The following is an 18,530-nucleotide window of genomic DNA, read 5'->3' as shown; positions in this document are numbered from 1 at the left end:
TTGTAATTTTTACTTGATAACTGTTTTGTTATATGTAATTTTGCTATGTTAAAGTTAAAGCCTTCCTTTTTTTGTTTAAACAGAAAAAGGGGGAAATGATGGAGGAAGATCATTGGCTAACTAATAAAGAAACTGCTTGGCCTCATAGGTTAAAACATAGGTGGGTGGAATAAACAGAACAGAATGCGGGGAGGAAGAGGAAATGAGCTCAGACTCGATAGCTCTCCTCTCTGGGGCAGACGCGATGAAGCTCCAACCCAGGATGGACATAGGCTAAAATTGTCCCGATAAGCGCACCTTGGGTTGCTACACACATTATTAAAAATGGGCTGTCCAGGTGCGAGAGTTAGCCAAGAAGAAGCTAGATATAATGGGCCAAGCAATATTTAAAAGAATACAATTTCCATATAATTACTTCGAATAAAGCTTGCCATGCGGGAGCCCGGGCGGCCGGAATGCAGCCCTACTTACTGCTCCTTCAACATTTTTTTTTTTTTTGGCTAATTTTCTGCTGGTTGTCCTTGTGTACCTAGGTATGGCACAGTCCCAAGGCTGGCTGAGAAGATACTTCAAGGCCTTCTGTAAAGGCTTCTTTGTGGCAGTGCCCGTGGCAGTCACGTTCCTGGATCGGGTCGCCTGCGTGGCGCGAGTGGAAGGAGCCTCGATGCAGGTGAGCACGAGTTCCGCTTTGTCTGTAAAGCCCATGCTCCTTTGTCTCTCGCGTACTGGGAATAAGAGCTCACCCTAGTATTTCTGTGCTGCGTCCTGAGAGGTCCAAAAAGACATTGAAACTAAAGTTTCACCTTTTCAACTTTCTTTTTCTTTTCCATTTTTGTGGTTTTCTCAAGATAGGGTTTCTCTGTGTAACGGCCCTAACTGTCCTGGAACTAGCTCTTGTGGACCAGGCTGACCTCAAACTCACAGAGATCCACCTGCCTCTGCCTCCTGAGTGCTGGGATTAAAGGTGTGCGCCACCACTGGCTGGCCCCAACTTTCTTTTAAAGGCTCCTGATAACTGTTATTATAATCAGAGTTGAGATGAACAGAATTAATTACCAAGTAGGTCTTGGGTCTGTACTTTGATTTTTCTGTGAATTACAAATGGAGACTTAAAGAAAATGTATTAAATGGTGTTGTTTTTTTATGACTATGTCTACATTTGAACACCTGTTTAAGACTAAATTAGGCAGGTAGTGGTGGTGCACATCTTTATTCCCATGCAGAGGCAGACAGATCTCTGCAAGTTCGAGGTGAGCCTGGTCTAGAAAGACAGTTCAGGGATAGCCAAGGCTACACAGAGAAACCCTGTCTTGAAAAACCAAACCAAACCAAACCAAACCAAACCAAAACAAAACAAAACAAAAACCCAAAAACAAAACAGTATACTTTTGTTTAGGTTAGATTCAGTGACTTGGTTAATGTGTTTCAGTTTGTTAGAAAGTCTCTGTAACTGATTCCTGATTCCAGACATTCTAATATGCTCTTTAAGTGAGTTACTGATTAAAACTACACTAAAAAATTTTAAGTTAGTTTTTATTTTTATTGTGTGTGTGTTCAGGTGTGTGCATGCTATAACTGTAGTGCATATATAGAGGTCGGAAGATAATTTTATGGAGTATGAGTTCATTTGTGTTTCAGGGATTGAATTCTTGGAGCCAGGCTAGCTCAGCAAGCATTTTTATCTGCTGACTCGTTTTGTCAGCCCACACTGAGTAAAAATATTAAATGCAGTTTATAGTGGAAGAACCTTGGAGTGGAGATTTCCAAAAATTTCGTACAAATACTTTTGTGGAGTAACTCAGAGGATGTTTTATTGAGGAATGGGTGTTTAGAAGCTTACTTGGTGAGATGTTTTGTGCAGCTGAGCAGCTCGCATTTTGTAGCAGGACTTTCTTAGTTGTCATCAGCATATATTAAGGTCACGCATTGCGCCAAATATGTCTGTCAAATAAATACGTAAAGTGAATATATAGACTTCCAAGAGATTCTAATCATGCCGAGTAATCTAGTTAGGTTTTTCTCTTTGTTTTGCTTAGAACTAGTTAAAGCACCAGTTTTAAGGAATAAGGATGGATGCATTCCAACATAATTACAGTGTTAAAAATCAGACCCTTTCCTCAGTGTGGAGGTCAGCAGACTGTTAGGTTGAGGCCTCTGGGGGAGGCTGGTGTAATGCTAGGTTGTGTTTATGTTCGCTTTTCTTCCTTTATTTGAGGGGTCCTTAAGCCCTCCTCTTGGTCAGATGATCTTGATTTCAAACCATCCATTTCCAGTTCCTTCCACAGCAGGTCACCAGTAAATTTGGTTGTTAATTTGATGAAAGAAATGTTTTAATGCACACAGCAGCATGCAAAGCATATGAAAAATAGGTATCTGCCTTTGTTTATAAATGCAGTTGAAAACATTTAATAAGGCTTTGTCTTTATGTTTTATTTCTTGTGTTTTCAATTCCTAGCAGCCTTGTCTTAGAGATAATCCCCAGGGGGAAAGGTAGATTTGCTTTGTAGAGCTTTTGAGTCAGATTTATCATTTCAGATTAAAACTGGCTTCTTCACAGCCAACCAAATCCTTTTTGGAGCCCTAGGACCTTTTAGTAATAATCAGATTAATAATGATTTTCTCCAGTGTCCTTAGTGCTCTTTTGCTACACAACTCCCACTATCTACAGAAGGATTTTTTTTTCTGTGGAATACAAGACCTCCTTACTTGGAATCTAATGATATTTCAGGGGATTATATCATAGCATCCTAATCTTCATACTTTTAGCGCAACATGTTCCTACTGAGAGCATATAGTTATGGCTATGGTGGGGAACACCAAAGGCATTCATTAAAATATGTGAAGTATGATTTTTGCTCACAAGACATTGATTGTTTTGTGGAAGAACAAAGTTTATCCCTAGTGAGGAAGGCAAAGAAGAAAGCGTTAAGTCATGTCATTCCCAGATGCCGTTCAGCCTTACACAGATACACTTGACTCTGCAGGTGCATTAGTCATGCCTGCATCATTCCCAGCTCTACCAGGTGCATTAGTAATGCCTGCATCATTCCCAGCTCTATGCTTAACAAGTGCAGTTTATTACTTGGAGTTTGTTTGGTACTGCGTGCCAAATCCCCTTGGTTACAGGTTATAGGAAAATAGCTTGAATTTACCTAGGTCTACAAATTCATTGGAGGGTTTAGGATGCAGCCATGATTGGAGCAGCAGCTTGGCAGCTGTCATTAAGAACTGGGGCCAGGCTTCTCTCTGATGCCATGTTTGCTGTCACGAAGAACCAGGACCAGCCTTTTCTCTGATGCCATGTTTGCCGTCACGAAGAACCAGGACCAACTCTCTCTCTGATGCTATGTTTGCTTCTATCTGCATATTTGCGTAATTTTTTTTTTTTTTGCCATCCATGTCAGGACATGTGGAGTGCTAGCCACTCACATGCTTTAAAATGCTCCATTCTGGCGCCACCTGACAAATGTCACACTTCTCTTAAATTAGAAAAATCAGTAGCTCTCCTACATACAGATGATAAATGGGTTGAAAAAGAAATCAGGGAAATATCACCCTTTACAATAGCCACAAATAACATAAAATATCTTGGGGCAACTCTAACCAAACAAGCCAAAGACTTGTATGACAAGAACTTTAAAACTCTGAAGAAAGAAATTGAAGAAGACACCAGAAAATCGAAAGATCTCCCATGTGCTCTTGTGTAGATAGAATTAACACAGTAAAAATGACAATCTTACCAAAAGCAATCTACAGATTCAGTGCAATGCCCATCAAAATCCTAGCAAAATTCTTCTCAGACCTTGCAAAAACAATACTCAACTTCGTATGGAAAAACAAAAAAACCCAGGATAGCCAAAACAATCTTGTCCAACAAAGGAACTTCTGGAGGTCCTACAATCCCCGACTTCAAACTGTGTTATAGAGCTGCAGTAATGAGAACAGCCTGACATTGGCATAAAAACCAGTGGAACCGAATTGAAGACCCGATATCAATCCATACACCTACAAATACCTGATTTTTGACAAAGAAGCTAAAAATATAAAATGGAAAAAAGAAAGCATATTTAACAAATGGTGCTGGCATAACTGGATTCATTATGTAGAAGAATGCAAAATGTTTATCACCATGCACAAAACTCAAGTCCAAATGGATCAAATACCTCAACATAAAACCACACACTGAACCTCAAAGAAGAGAAAGTGGGAAGTACACTTGAACACATTGGCCAGGAGACTACTTCCTAAATATAATCCCAGTAGTACAAATACTGAAAGTAACAATTAATAAATGGGACCTCCTGAAACTGAGAAGTTTCTGTAAAGCAATGGACATGGTCAACAAGACAAAATGGCAACCTGTAGAATGGGAAAAGATCTTCACCAACCCCACATTGGACAGAGGGCTGAGCTTTAAAATATACAAAGAACTCAAGAAACTTGACATCAAAAGAACAAATAATCCAATAAAAAATGCGGTACAGACTTAAACAGAGAACTCTCAATAGATGAATCTCAAATCAAAATCTTAGATGAAGCTAAAAGACACTTTAGAAAGTGGTCAACATCCTTAGCCATCAGAGAAATGCAAATCTAAACATCTGAGAGATTCTATCTTATACCTGTCAGAATGGCCAAGATCAAAAACACTGATGACAGCTTATACTTGATGGGATATGGGATAAGGGGAACACTCCTCCATTGCTGGTGGCAGGGAAAACTTGTACAGCCACTTTGGAATTCAGTATGGTGATTTCTGAGAAAATTAGGAAACAATCTACTTCAAGACCCAGCAATATTGCTGCTGGATATATAACCAAGTATTTACACAATGGAGTACTACACAGCAGTAAAAAATAATGACATATTGAAATTTGCATGCAAATGTATGGATCTAGAAAAAAATCATATTGAGTGAGGTAACCTAGACTCAGAAAGACAAATACAATATGTACTCACTCATAAGTGGCTTCTAGACATAAAGCAAAGAAAAAAAATGACCTATAGTTCACAACCCCAGACAACCTAGACAACAAGAAGATCCTAAAGGAGACATACATGGATCTACATAGGAAGGAGAAAAAGACAGGATCTCCTGAGTAAATTGGGGTCATGGGGGTCCTGGTAGAGGGTAGAAGGGAAGAGGGAGGAAGGGAGGGGAGGAGAGAAAAAACGTACAGGTTAATAAAAACAATAAAAAAGTGAAAAATCTGGGAACAGGGGGAGACCGTGATTGACTCAGGCTCTATCAAATTCTCTTACATATACATAGGTCAACTTTGACCATCAGGGTGTTATGATTGATATAGCATTTGATACGTACACACTCTCTCCTGTGACTGAGTGATCTGTGTGAGATTAAGGATGTGTGTGTGTGTGTGTGTGTGTTGTATCTTTAAATTTTTTTTAATTTATTTTTTTGGTGACAGAATCTCTGTAGCCATTTCTGGCTTGGAGCTCAGTTTGTAGATCTGACCTGCTTTTGTCTCTCAGGTGCTGATATTAAAGACATGTACCACCACAACTTGTCGGAGAATCTATTTAAGTCACATTATTTGTGAGGATTGAGCATGAAGTACAGGTGATATTTCCAAGAGGACAATGTTTTTAGGTGAAATTGGAATAGATGTTCTGGAAAGACAGGAGAAATGCATTTGTCTCTATAGCCTCTGGAGTTCAGATTAACTTCAGTTAACAGATCATTTACTTTACAGCTACATCAGACATCACTAAGTCATACCTAGAATTGTTTAAGACCAGAAATTTACACTGAATACATTTGTTGACTACACAGTGACTCTTCACTGTGTTTGAAGACATTGTTGCTAGCCACAGCTGTGATGCATTGAGCAGGTCTAGACCCCGGGGTTCAGCAGATTGGTTGAGATCGGAATAAACGCCTGCCTTTCCATTTCTCTGGTTGTGGGGATTTCCAGATGTCGCCTGCCTTTCCATTTCTCTGGTTGTGGGGATTTCCAGATGTCTCAGCACATCCTATAGGAAACACTCTGGATGGTTTTTTGGATGCAGCCTGAGGCTGTTAGCCACTATAAGGCTATGGTTGGGTCCCTGAAGATGGGTCCTCTGGATTGGTGGTGAGGTGTTCTTGTACTAAGGCTTAAAACTCTGAAAGGAGGACCGAGAAATAAGAGGCAGGAAGGAAAAACACAGCAAAGAAAGAAGAAAGCAGTGGCAAAGATGTGAAGGTCAGCTGGGTGCTACGGAATGACGGAGGCAGCTGGAGACGTAGGGCCATGAGCAGGGGTCAGGGCCCAGCATCTGTGACAGAGGCTCAAGACGGAGGTGTGCTACTCGAAGACTGATGAGTCTCAATGCAACCATGACATATGTCTGCTGCATGTTCATGCGCATTAGTTCTGAGGAGATGCTGCATCACGCTGTTCACTGATACTTCCTTGTCATTTGGAATTCATATGGTGGATACTATTGGTTTTAGAAACCTGGTATAAGGTACTGTGGTGGTTTGAATGAAAATGGCCCCTAAAGATGCATAGACAGTGGCACTATTGGGAAGTGTCCTTGTTGGACTGGATGTGGCTTTGTTGAAGTGTGTCACTTGGGGCTGGATTTGAGGTCGCAGATCAAGCCAGGTCCAGTGTCTCACCCTCTTCCTGCTGCCTGGGGAATCCCCATGTAGAACTCTCAGCTTCCTCTCCAGCACCAAGTCTGCCTTCATGCCACCATTCTTCCTGCCATCATGATAATGGACCCAATTGTCCATTAGTTGTCTCCGAGGTGCAAGCCAGCCCTAATTAAATGCTTTCTTTTGTAAGAGTTGCCAAGGTCATGTAATAGAAACCCTGACTAAGACAGGTATTTCGTTGTTTTGTTTTGAAGAGGCCTTATTAATTAATCCCAATTTTATTTTAATTTATGCCTTAAAATACTTTAAGTATGATTTAGTGATATCTAATGATATTACATATAAAAATGAGAAAATTATTTTAATTGTTTCTGTATTTTCAAATCTATGATTAATTTTGTCTCCCGACGTACTTTGGGATATAGACACTATCGAAAAGAACTGATTACAGTACTGGGATGCACTATAATAGATATTATACGTGAGAATGAATCAGACGCAGACTGCCTTTGAGACACTTTTACTTTACTAGAGGAAGTTCAGGACCTACAGCATGATGAATATATTTACTATAGATCATGTCCATCTCCCAGATAGATATTTTGTTATTATTTAGTATATCCAGAAATTAAAAGTTATTAAATTTAGCATATCCATTTGTTTAAGGCCAAACCCGAAGTCAACTAGTGGAACCAAGGTTCTACCTTCAGGGAAGCTGAAGACAGAAAAATTGAGTTAGGAAGTGTTTCCTGTAGCCAGGAGGACTCCAGGGATAAATGGTTGGTCATAGAGGTTACTTAAAAAGTTATTTTCTTTTGAGCTTACCAAGAAATATTCCTCATTTTTTCTAAACCAATATAGACAAATTTGTAAACAAATGGAAGCTGGAATATCTGCTCTGTTTCGAAAATCTTTAGTTTTCAGATACCTCAAGCCCAATTGTATTGCCACCTTAGTGTGGCCTGTCTTTAAGTCAGTTTGTAACTTAAACAGTATTTAAGAAAACCCAAAGGCTGAATCATGAAATCTAATTAAAGATATTTGAACTCTTACTCTTTTGACTTTCTGTGCTAGTGTTATGGCAACACCGAATATTTACCCTGGGAGTAAATGTTGATATAAGAGTTCTTTAGATCTTTACAAATACTTACTGGCTGCAGTGTAGCAGGGAAATTTGTTTTTAGGGTTTTTTTTTTCTTTGAAAAACAATTATTTACTTTTAAAACAGTCCTCAGTAATTCTTTTCTTAATGTAGGTTTTCTAGTTTTAATTTGCAACTCATCAGCCATTTTAATAGAAGGATACAGATTATCAGACGGAAAGAGTCCGGTTAGATGACAGTAAGTCATAGACAAAACTAAAAAAATTTAACGAACAATGATGAGTTCAATTGAAAACAGTGTTCAGCTTATGCCGCATTGTTGTTTTTTTTTTTTAAATATAGCTCTGTAAATACAGTCGTTTGGATGAGACATCCCCTTTGCAATGCTCAGCACATAATGATTGTGGGCACAAATGACTGGTTAATGATTATTCATGCTGACCTGTTGTTCCCTGTAGTGCACATGAATCAATTCTACTGCTTGTTGAAAGGTTACCTATGAAAGTAGATGCATTTTTTTTCTCTTACAGAAGAACCATATCACACAACATTAATTTAATTCAGGAAATGAAGACTGATACTGCATACAGTTGAAACCACAGAGGGGATTTATGTAGGTGGAATGCAATTATTCAAATTAGAACTTCAATGAATTACCAGGGCTCTTAGAGCAAAGGAGTGCCCTAGGAGTAGTTCAATGACCTCACACCCAAGTTTTAGGCTTTATTTGAGTGAGAATGCCTGCAGTGGGGTCACTGGCTCCGGTAGAAGGTGTGAGCGCTCCACATTTAAAATTAAGATCTAAGGCTTTTTCAAGTGAGGAAGAGAAGTCATTTTGAATATTGTCATCTTATTTTTGCTGCAATCGCTGCAGGATTTCTAAGTAGCAACCGTTCTCTTTTTCCTGTTTTGCATTGCCAGAGGCAAAAACACTTGAAATTATCATTGCATTCTGCCATCTTTTCAGCTCAGACTTCAGATATATATATACACACATACAAATAGATTTCAAAGTTAGGCAATATGAGGGAAAGTATAGTTTATTTAGTACCTGTCATCACTCATCAATAATACCTGTTCAGCTCATCAATAAAACCCATTCATTGGTTTCAAATTGCCTTGACTTTGAGCCACCTATGTACAGACCTCAAGAAAGTGACTTGTAATAAACCTCTTAGGCTCCCACGTCGTTCTGTAGTCATTATCTTCTTGCCTGCTGAGTTGAAAATGGAAAGTTCTGTCCAAAAAGTAAGCAAAGAAGCCCTTTCTTTCTCTCAAATCTCTACTTTGAAAAATTTAAACATACAGAGGGCTTCCCGAGACTCACTAGTCATTGTGGTTGTATTAATAACTGTGATTCTGCTATTCTCAGAAGCTGGATGCATTCTGAAGGAATGAGTTACACTGATTTACACCCCAGCGTTTCTGGTGGAGTTTGGGAGTTGGACTTCCTGCTGAATTTGCACTTCTGAGATGCTGGGAAACACCTGGCACAGTTTTCCTTCTGTGCACACACCACTCCTCTGTGCTTTGACACCCCTCCTCCCCCATGTCGACCAAGGCTGACATCCAAGGAAGCCAGGATTTAATGTTCAGATATTTTATGAGGTTGGCTTGTGTGCTTTCTTCCCAAATTACCTTTGGCACAGAAATCTCACCTGAAGGTTCCCCTTAGGATGTTCCAGGTTTTTATGTAGTTCTGCAGCCCATCATTAACGGAGAATTCAAATGGTTTGTACTTATAGCAGCAGACCTGTGGTCCTGGAGCAGTTGGTTAGTGATAACTCTGTAATGTCCCTTTGTGGATTTGCCCCCTCTCTTTTTGTCACTGGAGAATAATATGACTTCTGTTTTGTACAGCCAGGGTTATGGCTTCTTAACGCTAAGGCTATTATTATGCCTTTAGGAAATTAACTAAACTTCATATGGTGGCAATGCTTATAATAATCCCAATACTGGAGAAGACAGGGCAGTGGGATTGAGGGTCTGGGCTCAGTCTGGGTTACATAGCGAAACCCCTCATGTGCCAGCTTGGCACACCTCATTGCTGAGCTCTGTGGACCCTGGAGAGTTGGAATGGAGTTGGTTTGACTTGGTTATGATGTTGACTATCAAAAATGACATCAGTTCTGCTTGTCATTCTCCTTCTGGTCCTGTAATAGAGCATAGACTCTGGACACAGGCTTCTCCACTGCCTCATCTCGCATTTGTGTAGACGACAGCAGCGGCAACGACAAAACCCAGGGATGTCGTCAGGCTTCTAGCCTCTGAGGCTGTCTGCTTTCCCACCTGCCTTCTTCCTGTATTTCTTCATTGTGAGACCACTGGGCAGAATTATTCCAGAGAGCGGGAGATGGCGGTAGTGAGTCCAGATGCTCGGTTTTGGCCTAAGACTGTAAATACTGTGACCGCCTCCCATCAGAGGTAATAAAAATGGGTATACCTTGGTAGAGAACCCATAGTAGTCATGTGACTGCATTCTGGCCAGTGAAAAATGACTGGGAATCAGGCGCCATTTCTGTTCTGGCCCCTAAAAACCTTGGTGACATGGTGCTCTCTGGTGCTCTTTCAGGTTTCTGACTGGCTGCAGATGTTTGTGTTCTGTTAGGAACTAAATAATCAGTTGTGGCCAATAAAGGTTGTACTTACATGTCTGGAGGCAAGAGGCAAGGCCCCCACACAGGGCCCCAGTGGAAGGACACCGTAGTGCTCAGAAGTCAGGGGACAGGAGCAAGGTGAAGGTATCAAAGTCGACATTGTGTTCCTGCAGAAAGACAGGGAAGGGCAGGTGGACAGGTCTGGACCAGCTAATCTGCAGTTTAGGAGACTAGATGCCTGGGTCTGGTAGCTGGCCTCAGAGTGATTACGGTGTAGGGACACTGTCTCTTAAACTGTACTGGCTTGGCAGAAGAGGGAATAGCTCTGGCTGAGACTGCACATCAAAGGCATGCTCCGGGCTTGGCTTTTGCTGTCTATGGTGCGATAGTCATGGAAGGGGCAGTCTTTGCTGCATGGGAAAACATACAGGTACCTTCTCGTCACCCCTCTGATCCATTCGGCTGCCTGGAGCTGCCGCTGCCAGCAACCACCGAGTCTGCAGAAACTAGTTCAGGAAAAGATCAAAATGCAGGATTCAAAGCAGGGTTTCTACTGAATGCTTCTAGTGTTCATACTGCCACAGACTGGAGAAATTGTAAGTGGGGAGTTTTAGACTAGACCTCTATTTGAATAGAAAGCACAGCAGACAAGCACATACAGGGACTGTGGCCTTGTGGGCTCTTAGATACATATGTTTCTGCATGACGATGCAATAAACTTGTTTGTTAACCACTGAGATTTTGGGGCTTTCTCCCGAAGCAATTAGCCAAATTTGATTATATAACAGGACTCAGTTCCTTCCTTTCCCCACAGTCCTTTTAAAATCAACCCCGTTACAATGATCTGCCCTTCACCCGTGATTAGAAATTCTTCTCTGCTACCCTTTAGTTACTTCACAGATTATTACTAACTGCACTTTGTAGGCTTCTCAGAGAAAGAGACTATTTTCTTCCCATCTACCCATTCACAGGGATGCTGAATAAATGCATATTAAATGTGCTCTTTGAAACATAAAAGTGCTTGAATAATTAAACTACAGAAATATGCTAAATATTCATTAATCATTTTTTTTCTCCGACTTTGAGGGCGTTTCTTCACGATTCTGAAAACTTTCTTTGCTCGCTGATGGACTTGTCATGTTCTTTACGGCAGAGGTGTTCAGCCCTCTCTGCCCATGACTCAAACTAAGTTTCATCTTACTGTGCAGTACACACTTATGCACAGCAGAAACTAAAGCTTCATGTAACAATACTTCAAAGATAATTATCATCATTATGTGCAGTGCCCTCTGATACTTTCAGTTATGTTTGCAACCCGCTAAATTGATTCTGTGACTCACTCATTGGGCATGACCTGTAGTTTGGAAATTGCTGCTTTCTGGCTGGAGGGAGGCCCGGCAGGATGAAGCAGCTCAGACTGAGCTATAACTAGGGGAGTAGAATGTGTTTGTCTTTGATGATAAAATTTTAAGTGTGGATTTGTCCCAGGGGTTTAGGCAATAAGGACAACATGAAGGATCTGGAGGCCCATCGTCTATTCTTGGTTTAAAAATTCCTTTTGTAGTTGATGCGATCCTTGGGCCTTTTTCAGTTAATGTCACCTGGTGTATTTATTAATTATGGCTCATGAGCCCCATCCCATACCCATGAGATTGTAATAATTTTCTGAGTACTTTGGGATATGTGTTGTAAGAATTTATGTAAATGGTAACGTTTGAGAATTGTTTTCTTATGAAGAGTTCAAAGTCTGGGTGAATTCAGTTTGTTAGAGCTTTGCTAGACTCACAGCTGCCTTTATATGACAGACAGTTCTAAGTATCATTGTTAGCATTTGATTTTTTACTCTTGGACTTTCAAGAATATGTCCTTTAAATGACAGTTCTAGGTATCTTTGTTAGCATTTGATTTTTTTACTCTTGACCTTCAAGAATATGCCCATTTTGGCCTTCCTTTTCTTTAAAACAATATTTTTAGATTATTTATTTATTTATACATTTATTTATTTTCTGGGCATGTGTTTGCCCTTGAAGAGGGCCTTGAATAACCTGGAATTGGACCAGTGGTGAAGAGCCACTGTGTGGATGCTGGCAACCACACCCGAGGCCTCTGTATTAACAACACCTGCTGTGAACCGATGAGCTCCTTCTCCAGCCCTCGCCATCTTCTTACTCATTCCATATTTGTGCCAACTTTAGCATGCTTTAATCTTTCATATGCCTATTTCAGTTTATAAATATGTCCTTCGAGTTTTTACTACTTAAGAACTTCATTTTTTTATGTTTTGTTTTTTACTTTCTGGTCTCTGTATTTTAAAAGCGAGCATTTTATACTTTCTATCATATTGGTTTTTTTTTAAGTCATCTTTTATTTTTGCCAGAAAACATTCCTTTCCTTGTCTAAAAAAGTAGACTGTAATTTTCTTTGTTTCTTTATTTTATTTTATTTTATTTTATTTTTGGTGGTGCTGGGATTGAGCCTAGGGCTTTGCACATGGTAGACAAATGCTCTACCACCGAGCTATATTCCCAGCTGTTTCTGTAATTGTTGATGTTGAGAAAGAAGCATGACCACATGTGTCCTTTGAGTGATTGGCCCGTTCCCTTAGCATGGGAGCCATGTTGATTCTCAGGGAATGAGGCTTCCCTTTTTGATTTGTAGATGCTTTTTCCCTCAAATCTCCCACAATTTTTACTGATGAGTGATTTGCTTTGACCAATGAGACATCAGCAGACAGAATAGAAGCCTATTCTGGTGAGTGTTCTGAACTGGAAACTTGTAAGAGCTCAGGCTGCTTGGCTGAATGAGACACTGGAACCTTGTTGGAATCTTGGCCTGCAAACCTCAGTTAGAGCCCGATGTGTCTGTGCGGTCAGTTTGAGCTGGCCAGCGCATTTGCCCTCAGATGGTCCCATCCAAAGAGGTGACCTCAAGAGATGCCTGAATGGGATCTCCCCAATAAGTGGGGCCCCAAATGCAGAATTGCCGACAGTGACTTCATCTATCCTTGTAGGACACAGTTTTGCAGTGATTTGTTATAAAGCAACAGACAGCTGAGCAAAACTCAATAGTGTTAGTGAGGTTGCAAGTCAGTCCTCCAACAAGCAGCGTTAGTGCTGGGACTCTGTGGCTTTGGGGGGTTGGATTTTTGGGAGAGTTTGTTAAATGGCAGGAAACGTGTTTTGGAAACCAGGAAGGTGGGGAAGTAACTGGTGTTAGAGACTGGAATGCAGGTTTCCATTGTTCATATTACTAAAAGAGCCTAAACTGTCATCTTCAGGAACTCTGAAATGGGCAATGTGCACACCTAACAAACCTGCCCATCAGGCTGAGAGGGCTTCTAGGAAGAGAGGTGAAGCTGTCTGTTATTTCTGTCTAAGGGATGCAAAGGAAAGGAAACACAGGTGCCCAAGACTTTACAGGTTAGGAAATGAAATACTGGTTTGTTTCTAGTTTCCAAGACTTTATGGGTTAGGAAATTAAACACTGGTTTGTTTCTAGTTTCCAAGCAGGCAAGTCATCTCTGAGTAAGAAAACGTTTGGGGTAGATAGAACACCCTGACTAGAAAATGCTTTAAGATCTCCAAAGGAGCTGGGTGGTGGCGGTGCACGCCTTTAATCCCAGCACTCGGGAGGCAGAGGCAGGCGGATCTCTGTGAGTTCGAGACCAGCCTGGTCTACAAGAGCTAGTTCCAGGACAGGCTGCAAAACCACAGAGAAACCCCTGTCTTGAAAAATTAAAAAAAAAAAATCTCCAAAGGACTGGAGGGGGTGCTTCCTAAATTCTTTTCACTTGATGTGAGACTCTAAGGCCCTTAAGACATTTGGGCCACTGCATCCCAGCCCTTCCAAAGGAGCTAAGTCTATTTTGAAAAATTACTGGTATACTTTAGGGTTGACTGACATGAACCTCAGTTAAGTTAGTAGGAAATCTATGAACTTTTAAGGGATTTAAACTAGCTTGTGTTAAATCAGTTTAAAAAGAGGCCAGAGTCTCCAACATACTGTGACAGAAACATTTCCTTTAAAAAAGGAACAGGTCTCTTAGCTCCTAGACACAGGCCAGGAGCTAAATACCATGGAGAGTCATTCCAGGGAAGAGGAAAAGGCCCTACTGGAACAGTCTTTGGATAAAAGGCCTGTACATGTACAGTGCTGGATTCTGTCAGCAAATGACTTCTCTCTTTCTTGCACTGCCTTTGAAACTTTCATTTGTGTTCTTATGTCACAAGTCTCATTTTCTATTTTAATGGAGCCCAAGCCGTACCCTGGAATCCTCACCTTTGCTTTGGCCTGTTGCCTATTGCAGATTAAGGGACTTTGCTCCTCTGTCACAGACTGAAGCTTGGGGTCCTTTGGAACTGTTGCATGTGACATCAGGGCCAGAAAGTGGAGTGTTGCAGATTGTTAGGTTTCCATCTAGCCCTTTTCCCTGGTACCCAACCTCTGTGTCGTCTCTACCACACTGTTTCTAGGCTTGGCCAGTTGATCTCTTTAGCAGGTGGAATAGCAAGCAGGGCTTGTTGGATGCCTACACAGAGAAGCAGGTCCTCCCACAGCCACCTGAGTCACCCAGCGAGGCCAGCACAGATGAGATTACACAGTCGTGGGCAGTGATCTGCCCTTTCTGTGTTGGAGTGCTTTGTTTTGTAGCTCTTAGATGAGTCACACGAGGCCTGCAGTTTTTTTGTCCCTTTTTATCTGACACAGTGCTGAACAATTCATTTTAATAAGCAGTTTGTTTCTAACACAGTTGAACCCCTTAGTTCTGATAGGTTGGCTCCATGCAGCTCAAGGGAACCACACACCAAAATTTCTATTGGTACCTTTTGAATGCTGGATTTAAAAATGTTACTTTTATGTAAAACAGCATCAAATTCAACAAAAGGAAGCAAAGGGTTTAAAATCTGTTGTCTTAGCTGGGCGATGGTGGCGCACGCCTTTAATCCCAGCACTTGGGAGGCAGAGGCAGGTGGATCTCTGTGAGTTCGAGACCAGCCTGGTCTACAGAGCTAGTGCCAGGACAGGCTCCAAAGCCACAGAGAAAAAAACCAAAAAAACAAACAAAAAAAAATCTGTTGTCTTTTCTTACATATATTTTTGGGGGGACCCACAGTTTTATTTTCTTTATTTTTCTTTGGTATCATATAGACACAAAGTTTCTAGAGAGCTCCGCAATGTCTACCACTTTACAGGTAGCCTTATGAATAGATTTGCACACTGTTTGTACACATCAAGGAATTAGCCATTTTAGAGGGTTGACTTCTGGCAGAATCATCTAGAGAGCCTTTTCAGGGGCTGGAGAGATAGATGGCTCAGTGGTTAAGAGCACCAGCTGCTCTTCCAGAGGGCCGGGGTCTGATTCCCAGCAGCCTCATGGCCCCTCTCAACATCTGTAACTCTAATTCTTGGCAATCCAACCGCTGGCTTTCACAACAAGCATCAGGCGTGCACACGGTACACAGATACACATGTAGGCAAAACACCCATGCACATGAACAAAAAAAGCCTTTCTAAAACCTTATTATTTGAAATCATTCTTTTTTTTTGTTACTATATGTCTTACTGAGGACATATTATATTTTATGTCAAGGAATATGAGTGATAGAGTAGCTTCTTCTTGGTAAGAAGAATGGTCCATGGAAGAAAAAGCCTTTCATTGTGTTGGAATTTTATTACACACAAAATAATATATATCTTGTCAGTGCATAAAATATTTATATAAATTTTTTATTTCACTAATTTCACATGATCTATTACATGCCATGAGTTGAGCTATAAACCAGAATATTTACTTTGAATTCTGTGATAAGTTACTTATGAAATAACACACATGTATTTAAAAAACAGATTGGTTTTTTTTAATATTTTTAAATTATATATCCTAGGGTGTTGGTGTTATGTGCATTTGAGTGCAGCTGCCTGAGGAGGCTGGAGGCATTAGTTCTCCTTGGAACTGAAGTTACAGGCAATTTTGAGCTGTCTGACCTGGGTGCTGGGTAACTTTCACCCTCACCAAGAACACTCCCCTCACCTAACCTCTGAACCATTTCTCCAGCTTTATACATAGAGTTATTTTCTTCATTTCAAATTTTTATTCATTTTACACACCACCCACAGTTCTTCCTCCCACTCCTTCCCCCTTCCTGCTGGACCTTTCCCCATCCACTCCTCAAAGGCTAAGGCCTCCCATGTGGAGTCAACAAAGCCTGGCACATTAAGTTGTCCCAGGACCAAGCCCCTCCCCCTGCATCAAAGCTGAGCAAGGCATCCCACCATAGGGAATGGGCTCCAAAAATCTAGCTCATTTACTGGCAATAGATCCTGGTAATACTGCCAGGGCCCCTCAAATAGACCAAGCTACACAACTGTCGCCCACATGCAGAGGACCTACTTTGGTCCCCAGCTGTCGGTCTAGAGTTCCTGAGTTCCCACGAGCTTGATTCAGCTGCTTCTGTGGGTTTTCTCATCATAAGCTTGACCCCCTCCCCTACCTTTTCTCACATAATCCCTCCTCCTTCTCTTCGACTGGACTCCTGGAGCTCCGCCTGGTGCTTGGCTGTGGATCTCTGCATCTGCTTCCATCAGTTACTGGATGAAGGTTCTGTGATAACAGTTAGGGTATTCACCAGTCTGATTATAGGGCAAGGCCAGTTCAGACACCCTCTCCACCATTGCGTGGAGTCTTAGCTGGGGTCGTCTTGTGGATTCCTGGGAGTTTCCCTTGCACTAGGTTTCTCCCTAACGCCATAATGGCTCCCTCTGTCAAGGTATCTCTTTCATTGCTCTCCCACTCTGCCCCTCTGATGTGGGATTCCCCTCTGTATGCTGTGAATACCATTGGTTAATAAAGGAGCTGTTTTGGGCCTGTGATAGGGTAGAGTAGAGAAAGGTAGGGAAAACTAAACTGAATGCTGGGAGAAAAAAGGCGGAGTCAAGAGAAGTCATGGAGCCACTCTAAGAACAGATGAGCTGGAACCTTGCTGGTAGGCCACGAGCCTCGTGGTAAAATATAAAATAATGGAAATGGATTATTTTAAGATATTTCAGAGCAACCCAGAAATACGTTTAAGCTACTGGCCAAACAGTATTGCAAATAATATAGTTTAGGTGTGTTTATTACGGGACTGTGTAGGACAGAAACCTCATATAACAAACCCCCACAACTCGACCATCCCATTCCCTCATGCTCTCATCCCCCATCCTTTCCTCTCTACTGCTCCCAGTTTACCCAGGAGATCTCATCTATTTCCTCTTCTTAGGGTGATCCATGTGTTCCTCTTAGGGTGCTCCTTGTTACCTAGCTACTCTGGGGCTGTGGATTGTAGTCTAGCTATCTTTACATCTGATATCCATGTATGAGGGAGTACATACTGTGTTTGTTTTTCTGAGTCTGGGTTGCCTCTTTCAGGATAGTTTTTTTCTAGTTCCATCCATTGGCCTGCAAATTTTATGATGTCATTGGTTTTCAAAGCTGAGTAATACTCCATTGTGTAAATATAGCACATTTTCTTTACACATTCTTTGGTTGAGTGGCATCTAGGTTGTTTCCAAGTTCTGGCTATGACAAATAATGCTATGTGAACATAGATGAGGAGCTGTCCTTGTATGATTGAGCATCTTTTGGGTACATGCCCAAGAGTGGTAATGCTGGATCTTGAGGTAGATTTATTCCCAATTTTCTGAGAAATTGCCATACCATACATAGAGGATTGTAGTTATTAAATTATGTACAAAGCCACAGTTGGACTCTTGCAGTCAAGTTTCAGGGAAAATAATCAAGTAACTGTCTAAAAAATAGGAGATTATTATAAAAGGAAGATAAACCTTAGAAGTCTGTAAGAAAAGAGTATAAAATCCATTGGTTCAACCCTTAAAAACAACTCATTGCTTGTTCATCATAGAACATTGTGTACTGATTGGTGAAAACTTAGAAATGATAGAATAAAACCACACACCAAAAGTCTACCTTCCAAATTTAGTTCTTTTAATTTGTCTTCCATCTAGTAGTAGTTAAAAGCCCTGATTGGCAGCAGTGTTCTAGTCATTGCAATCTAGTAGCGATTTCTGTTAGTCTAATATCTCTCCAGCTGTGTGCAGATGGATACACAGGAACAGAGAGCAAATGCTTTACTGACAGTTTCCAGTTTCACAGATTGAAGCTTTGGCTTCAGATGTCAAAACTTGCCTTTCTGAACCTTTGTGGGGTCTCCACGTCTTTTTTTTTTTT

The 18,530-nt window shown here is 41.1% G+C and overlaps 1 protein-coding gene across 2 annotated transcripts in view; it reads left to right on the top strand.

Annotated features, from left to right (window-relative positions):
* Immp2l (inner mitochondrial membrane peptidase subunit 2) overlaps nt 1-18,530 on the top strand; it is a 799,387-nt gene that overhangs the window by 44,199 nt on the left and 736,658 nt on the right. For both annotated transcript variants that reach the window (XM_005343824.2, XM_005343825.2), the window contains exon 3: nt 534-670. In XM_005343824.2, coding sequence (XP_005343881.1) covers nt 536-670 — 135 coding nt within the window. In that variant the 5' untranslated portion in view covers nt 534-535. The remainder of the gene's footprint in view (nt 1-533; nt 671-18,530) is intronic.

The sequence above is a fragment of the Microtus ochrogaster genome, chromosome 1 (assembly GCF_000317375.1).
Source record: "Microtus ochrogaster isolate Prairie Vole_2 chromosome 1, MicOch1.0, whole genome shotgun sequence".
In the NCBI taxonomy this organism is placed as follows: Eukaryota; Metazoa; Chordata; class Mammalia; order Rodentia; family Cricetidae; genus Microtus; species Microtus ochrogaster.
This window is presented reverse-complemented; position numbering and strand designations above follow the sequence as displayed.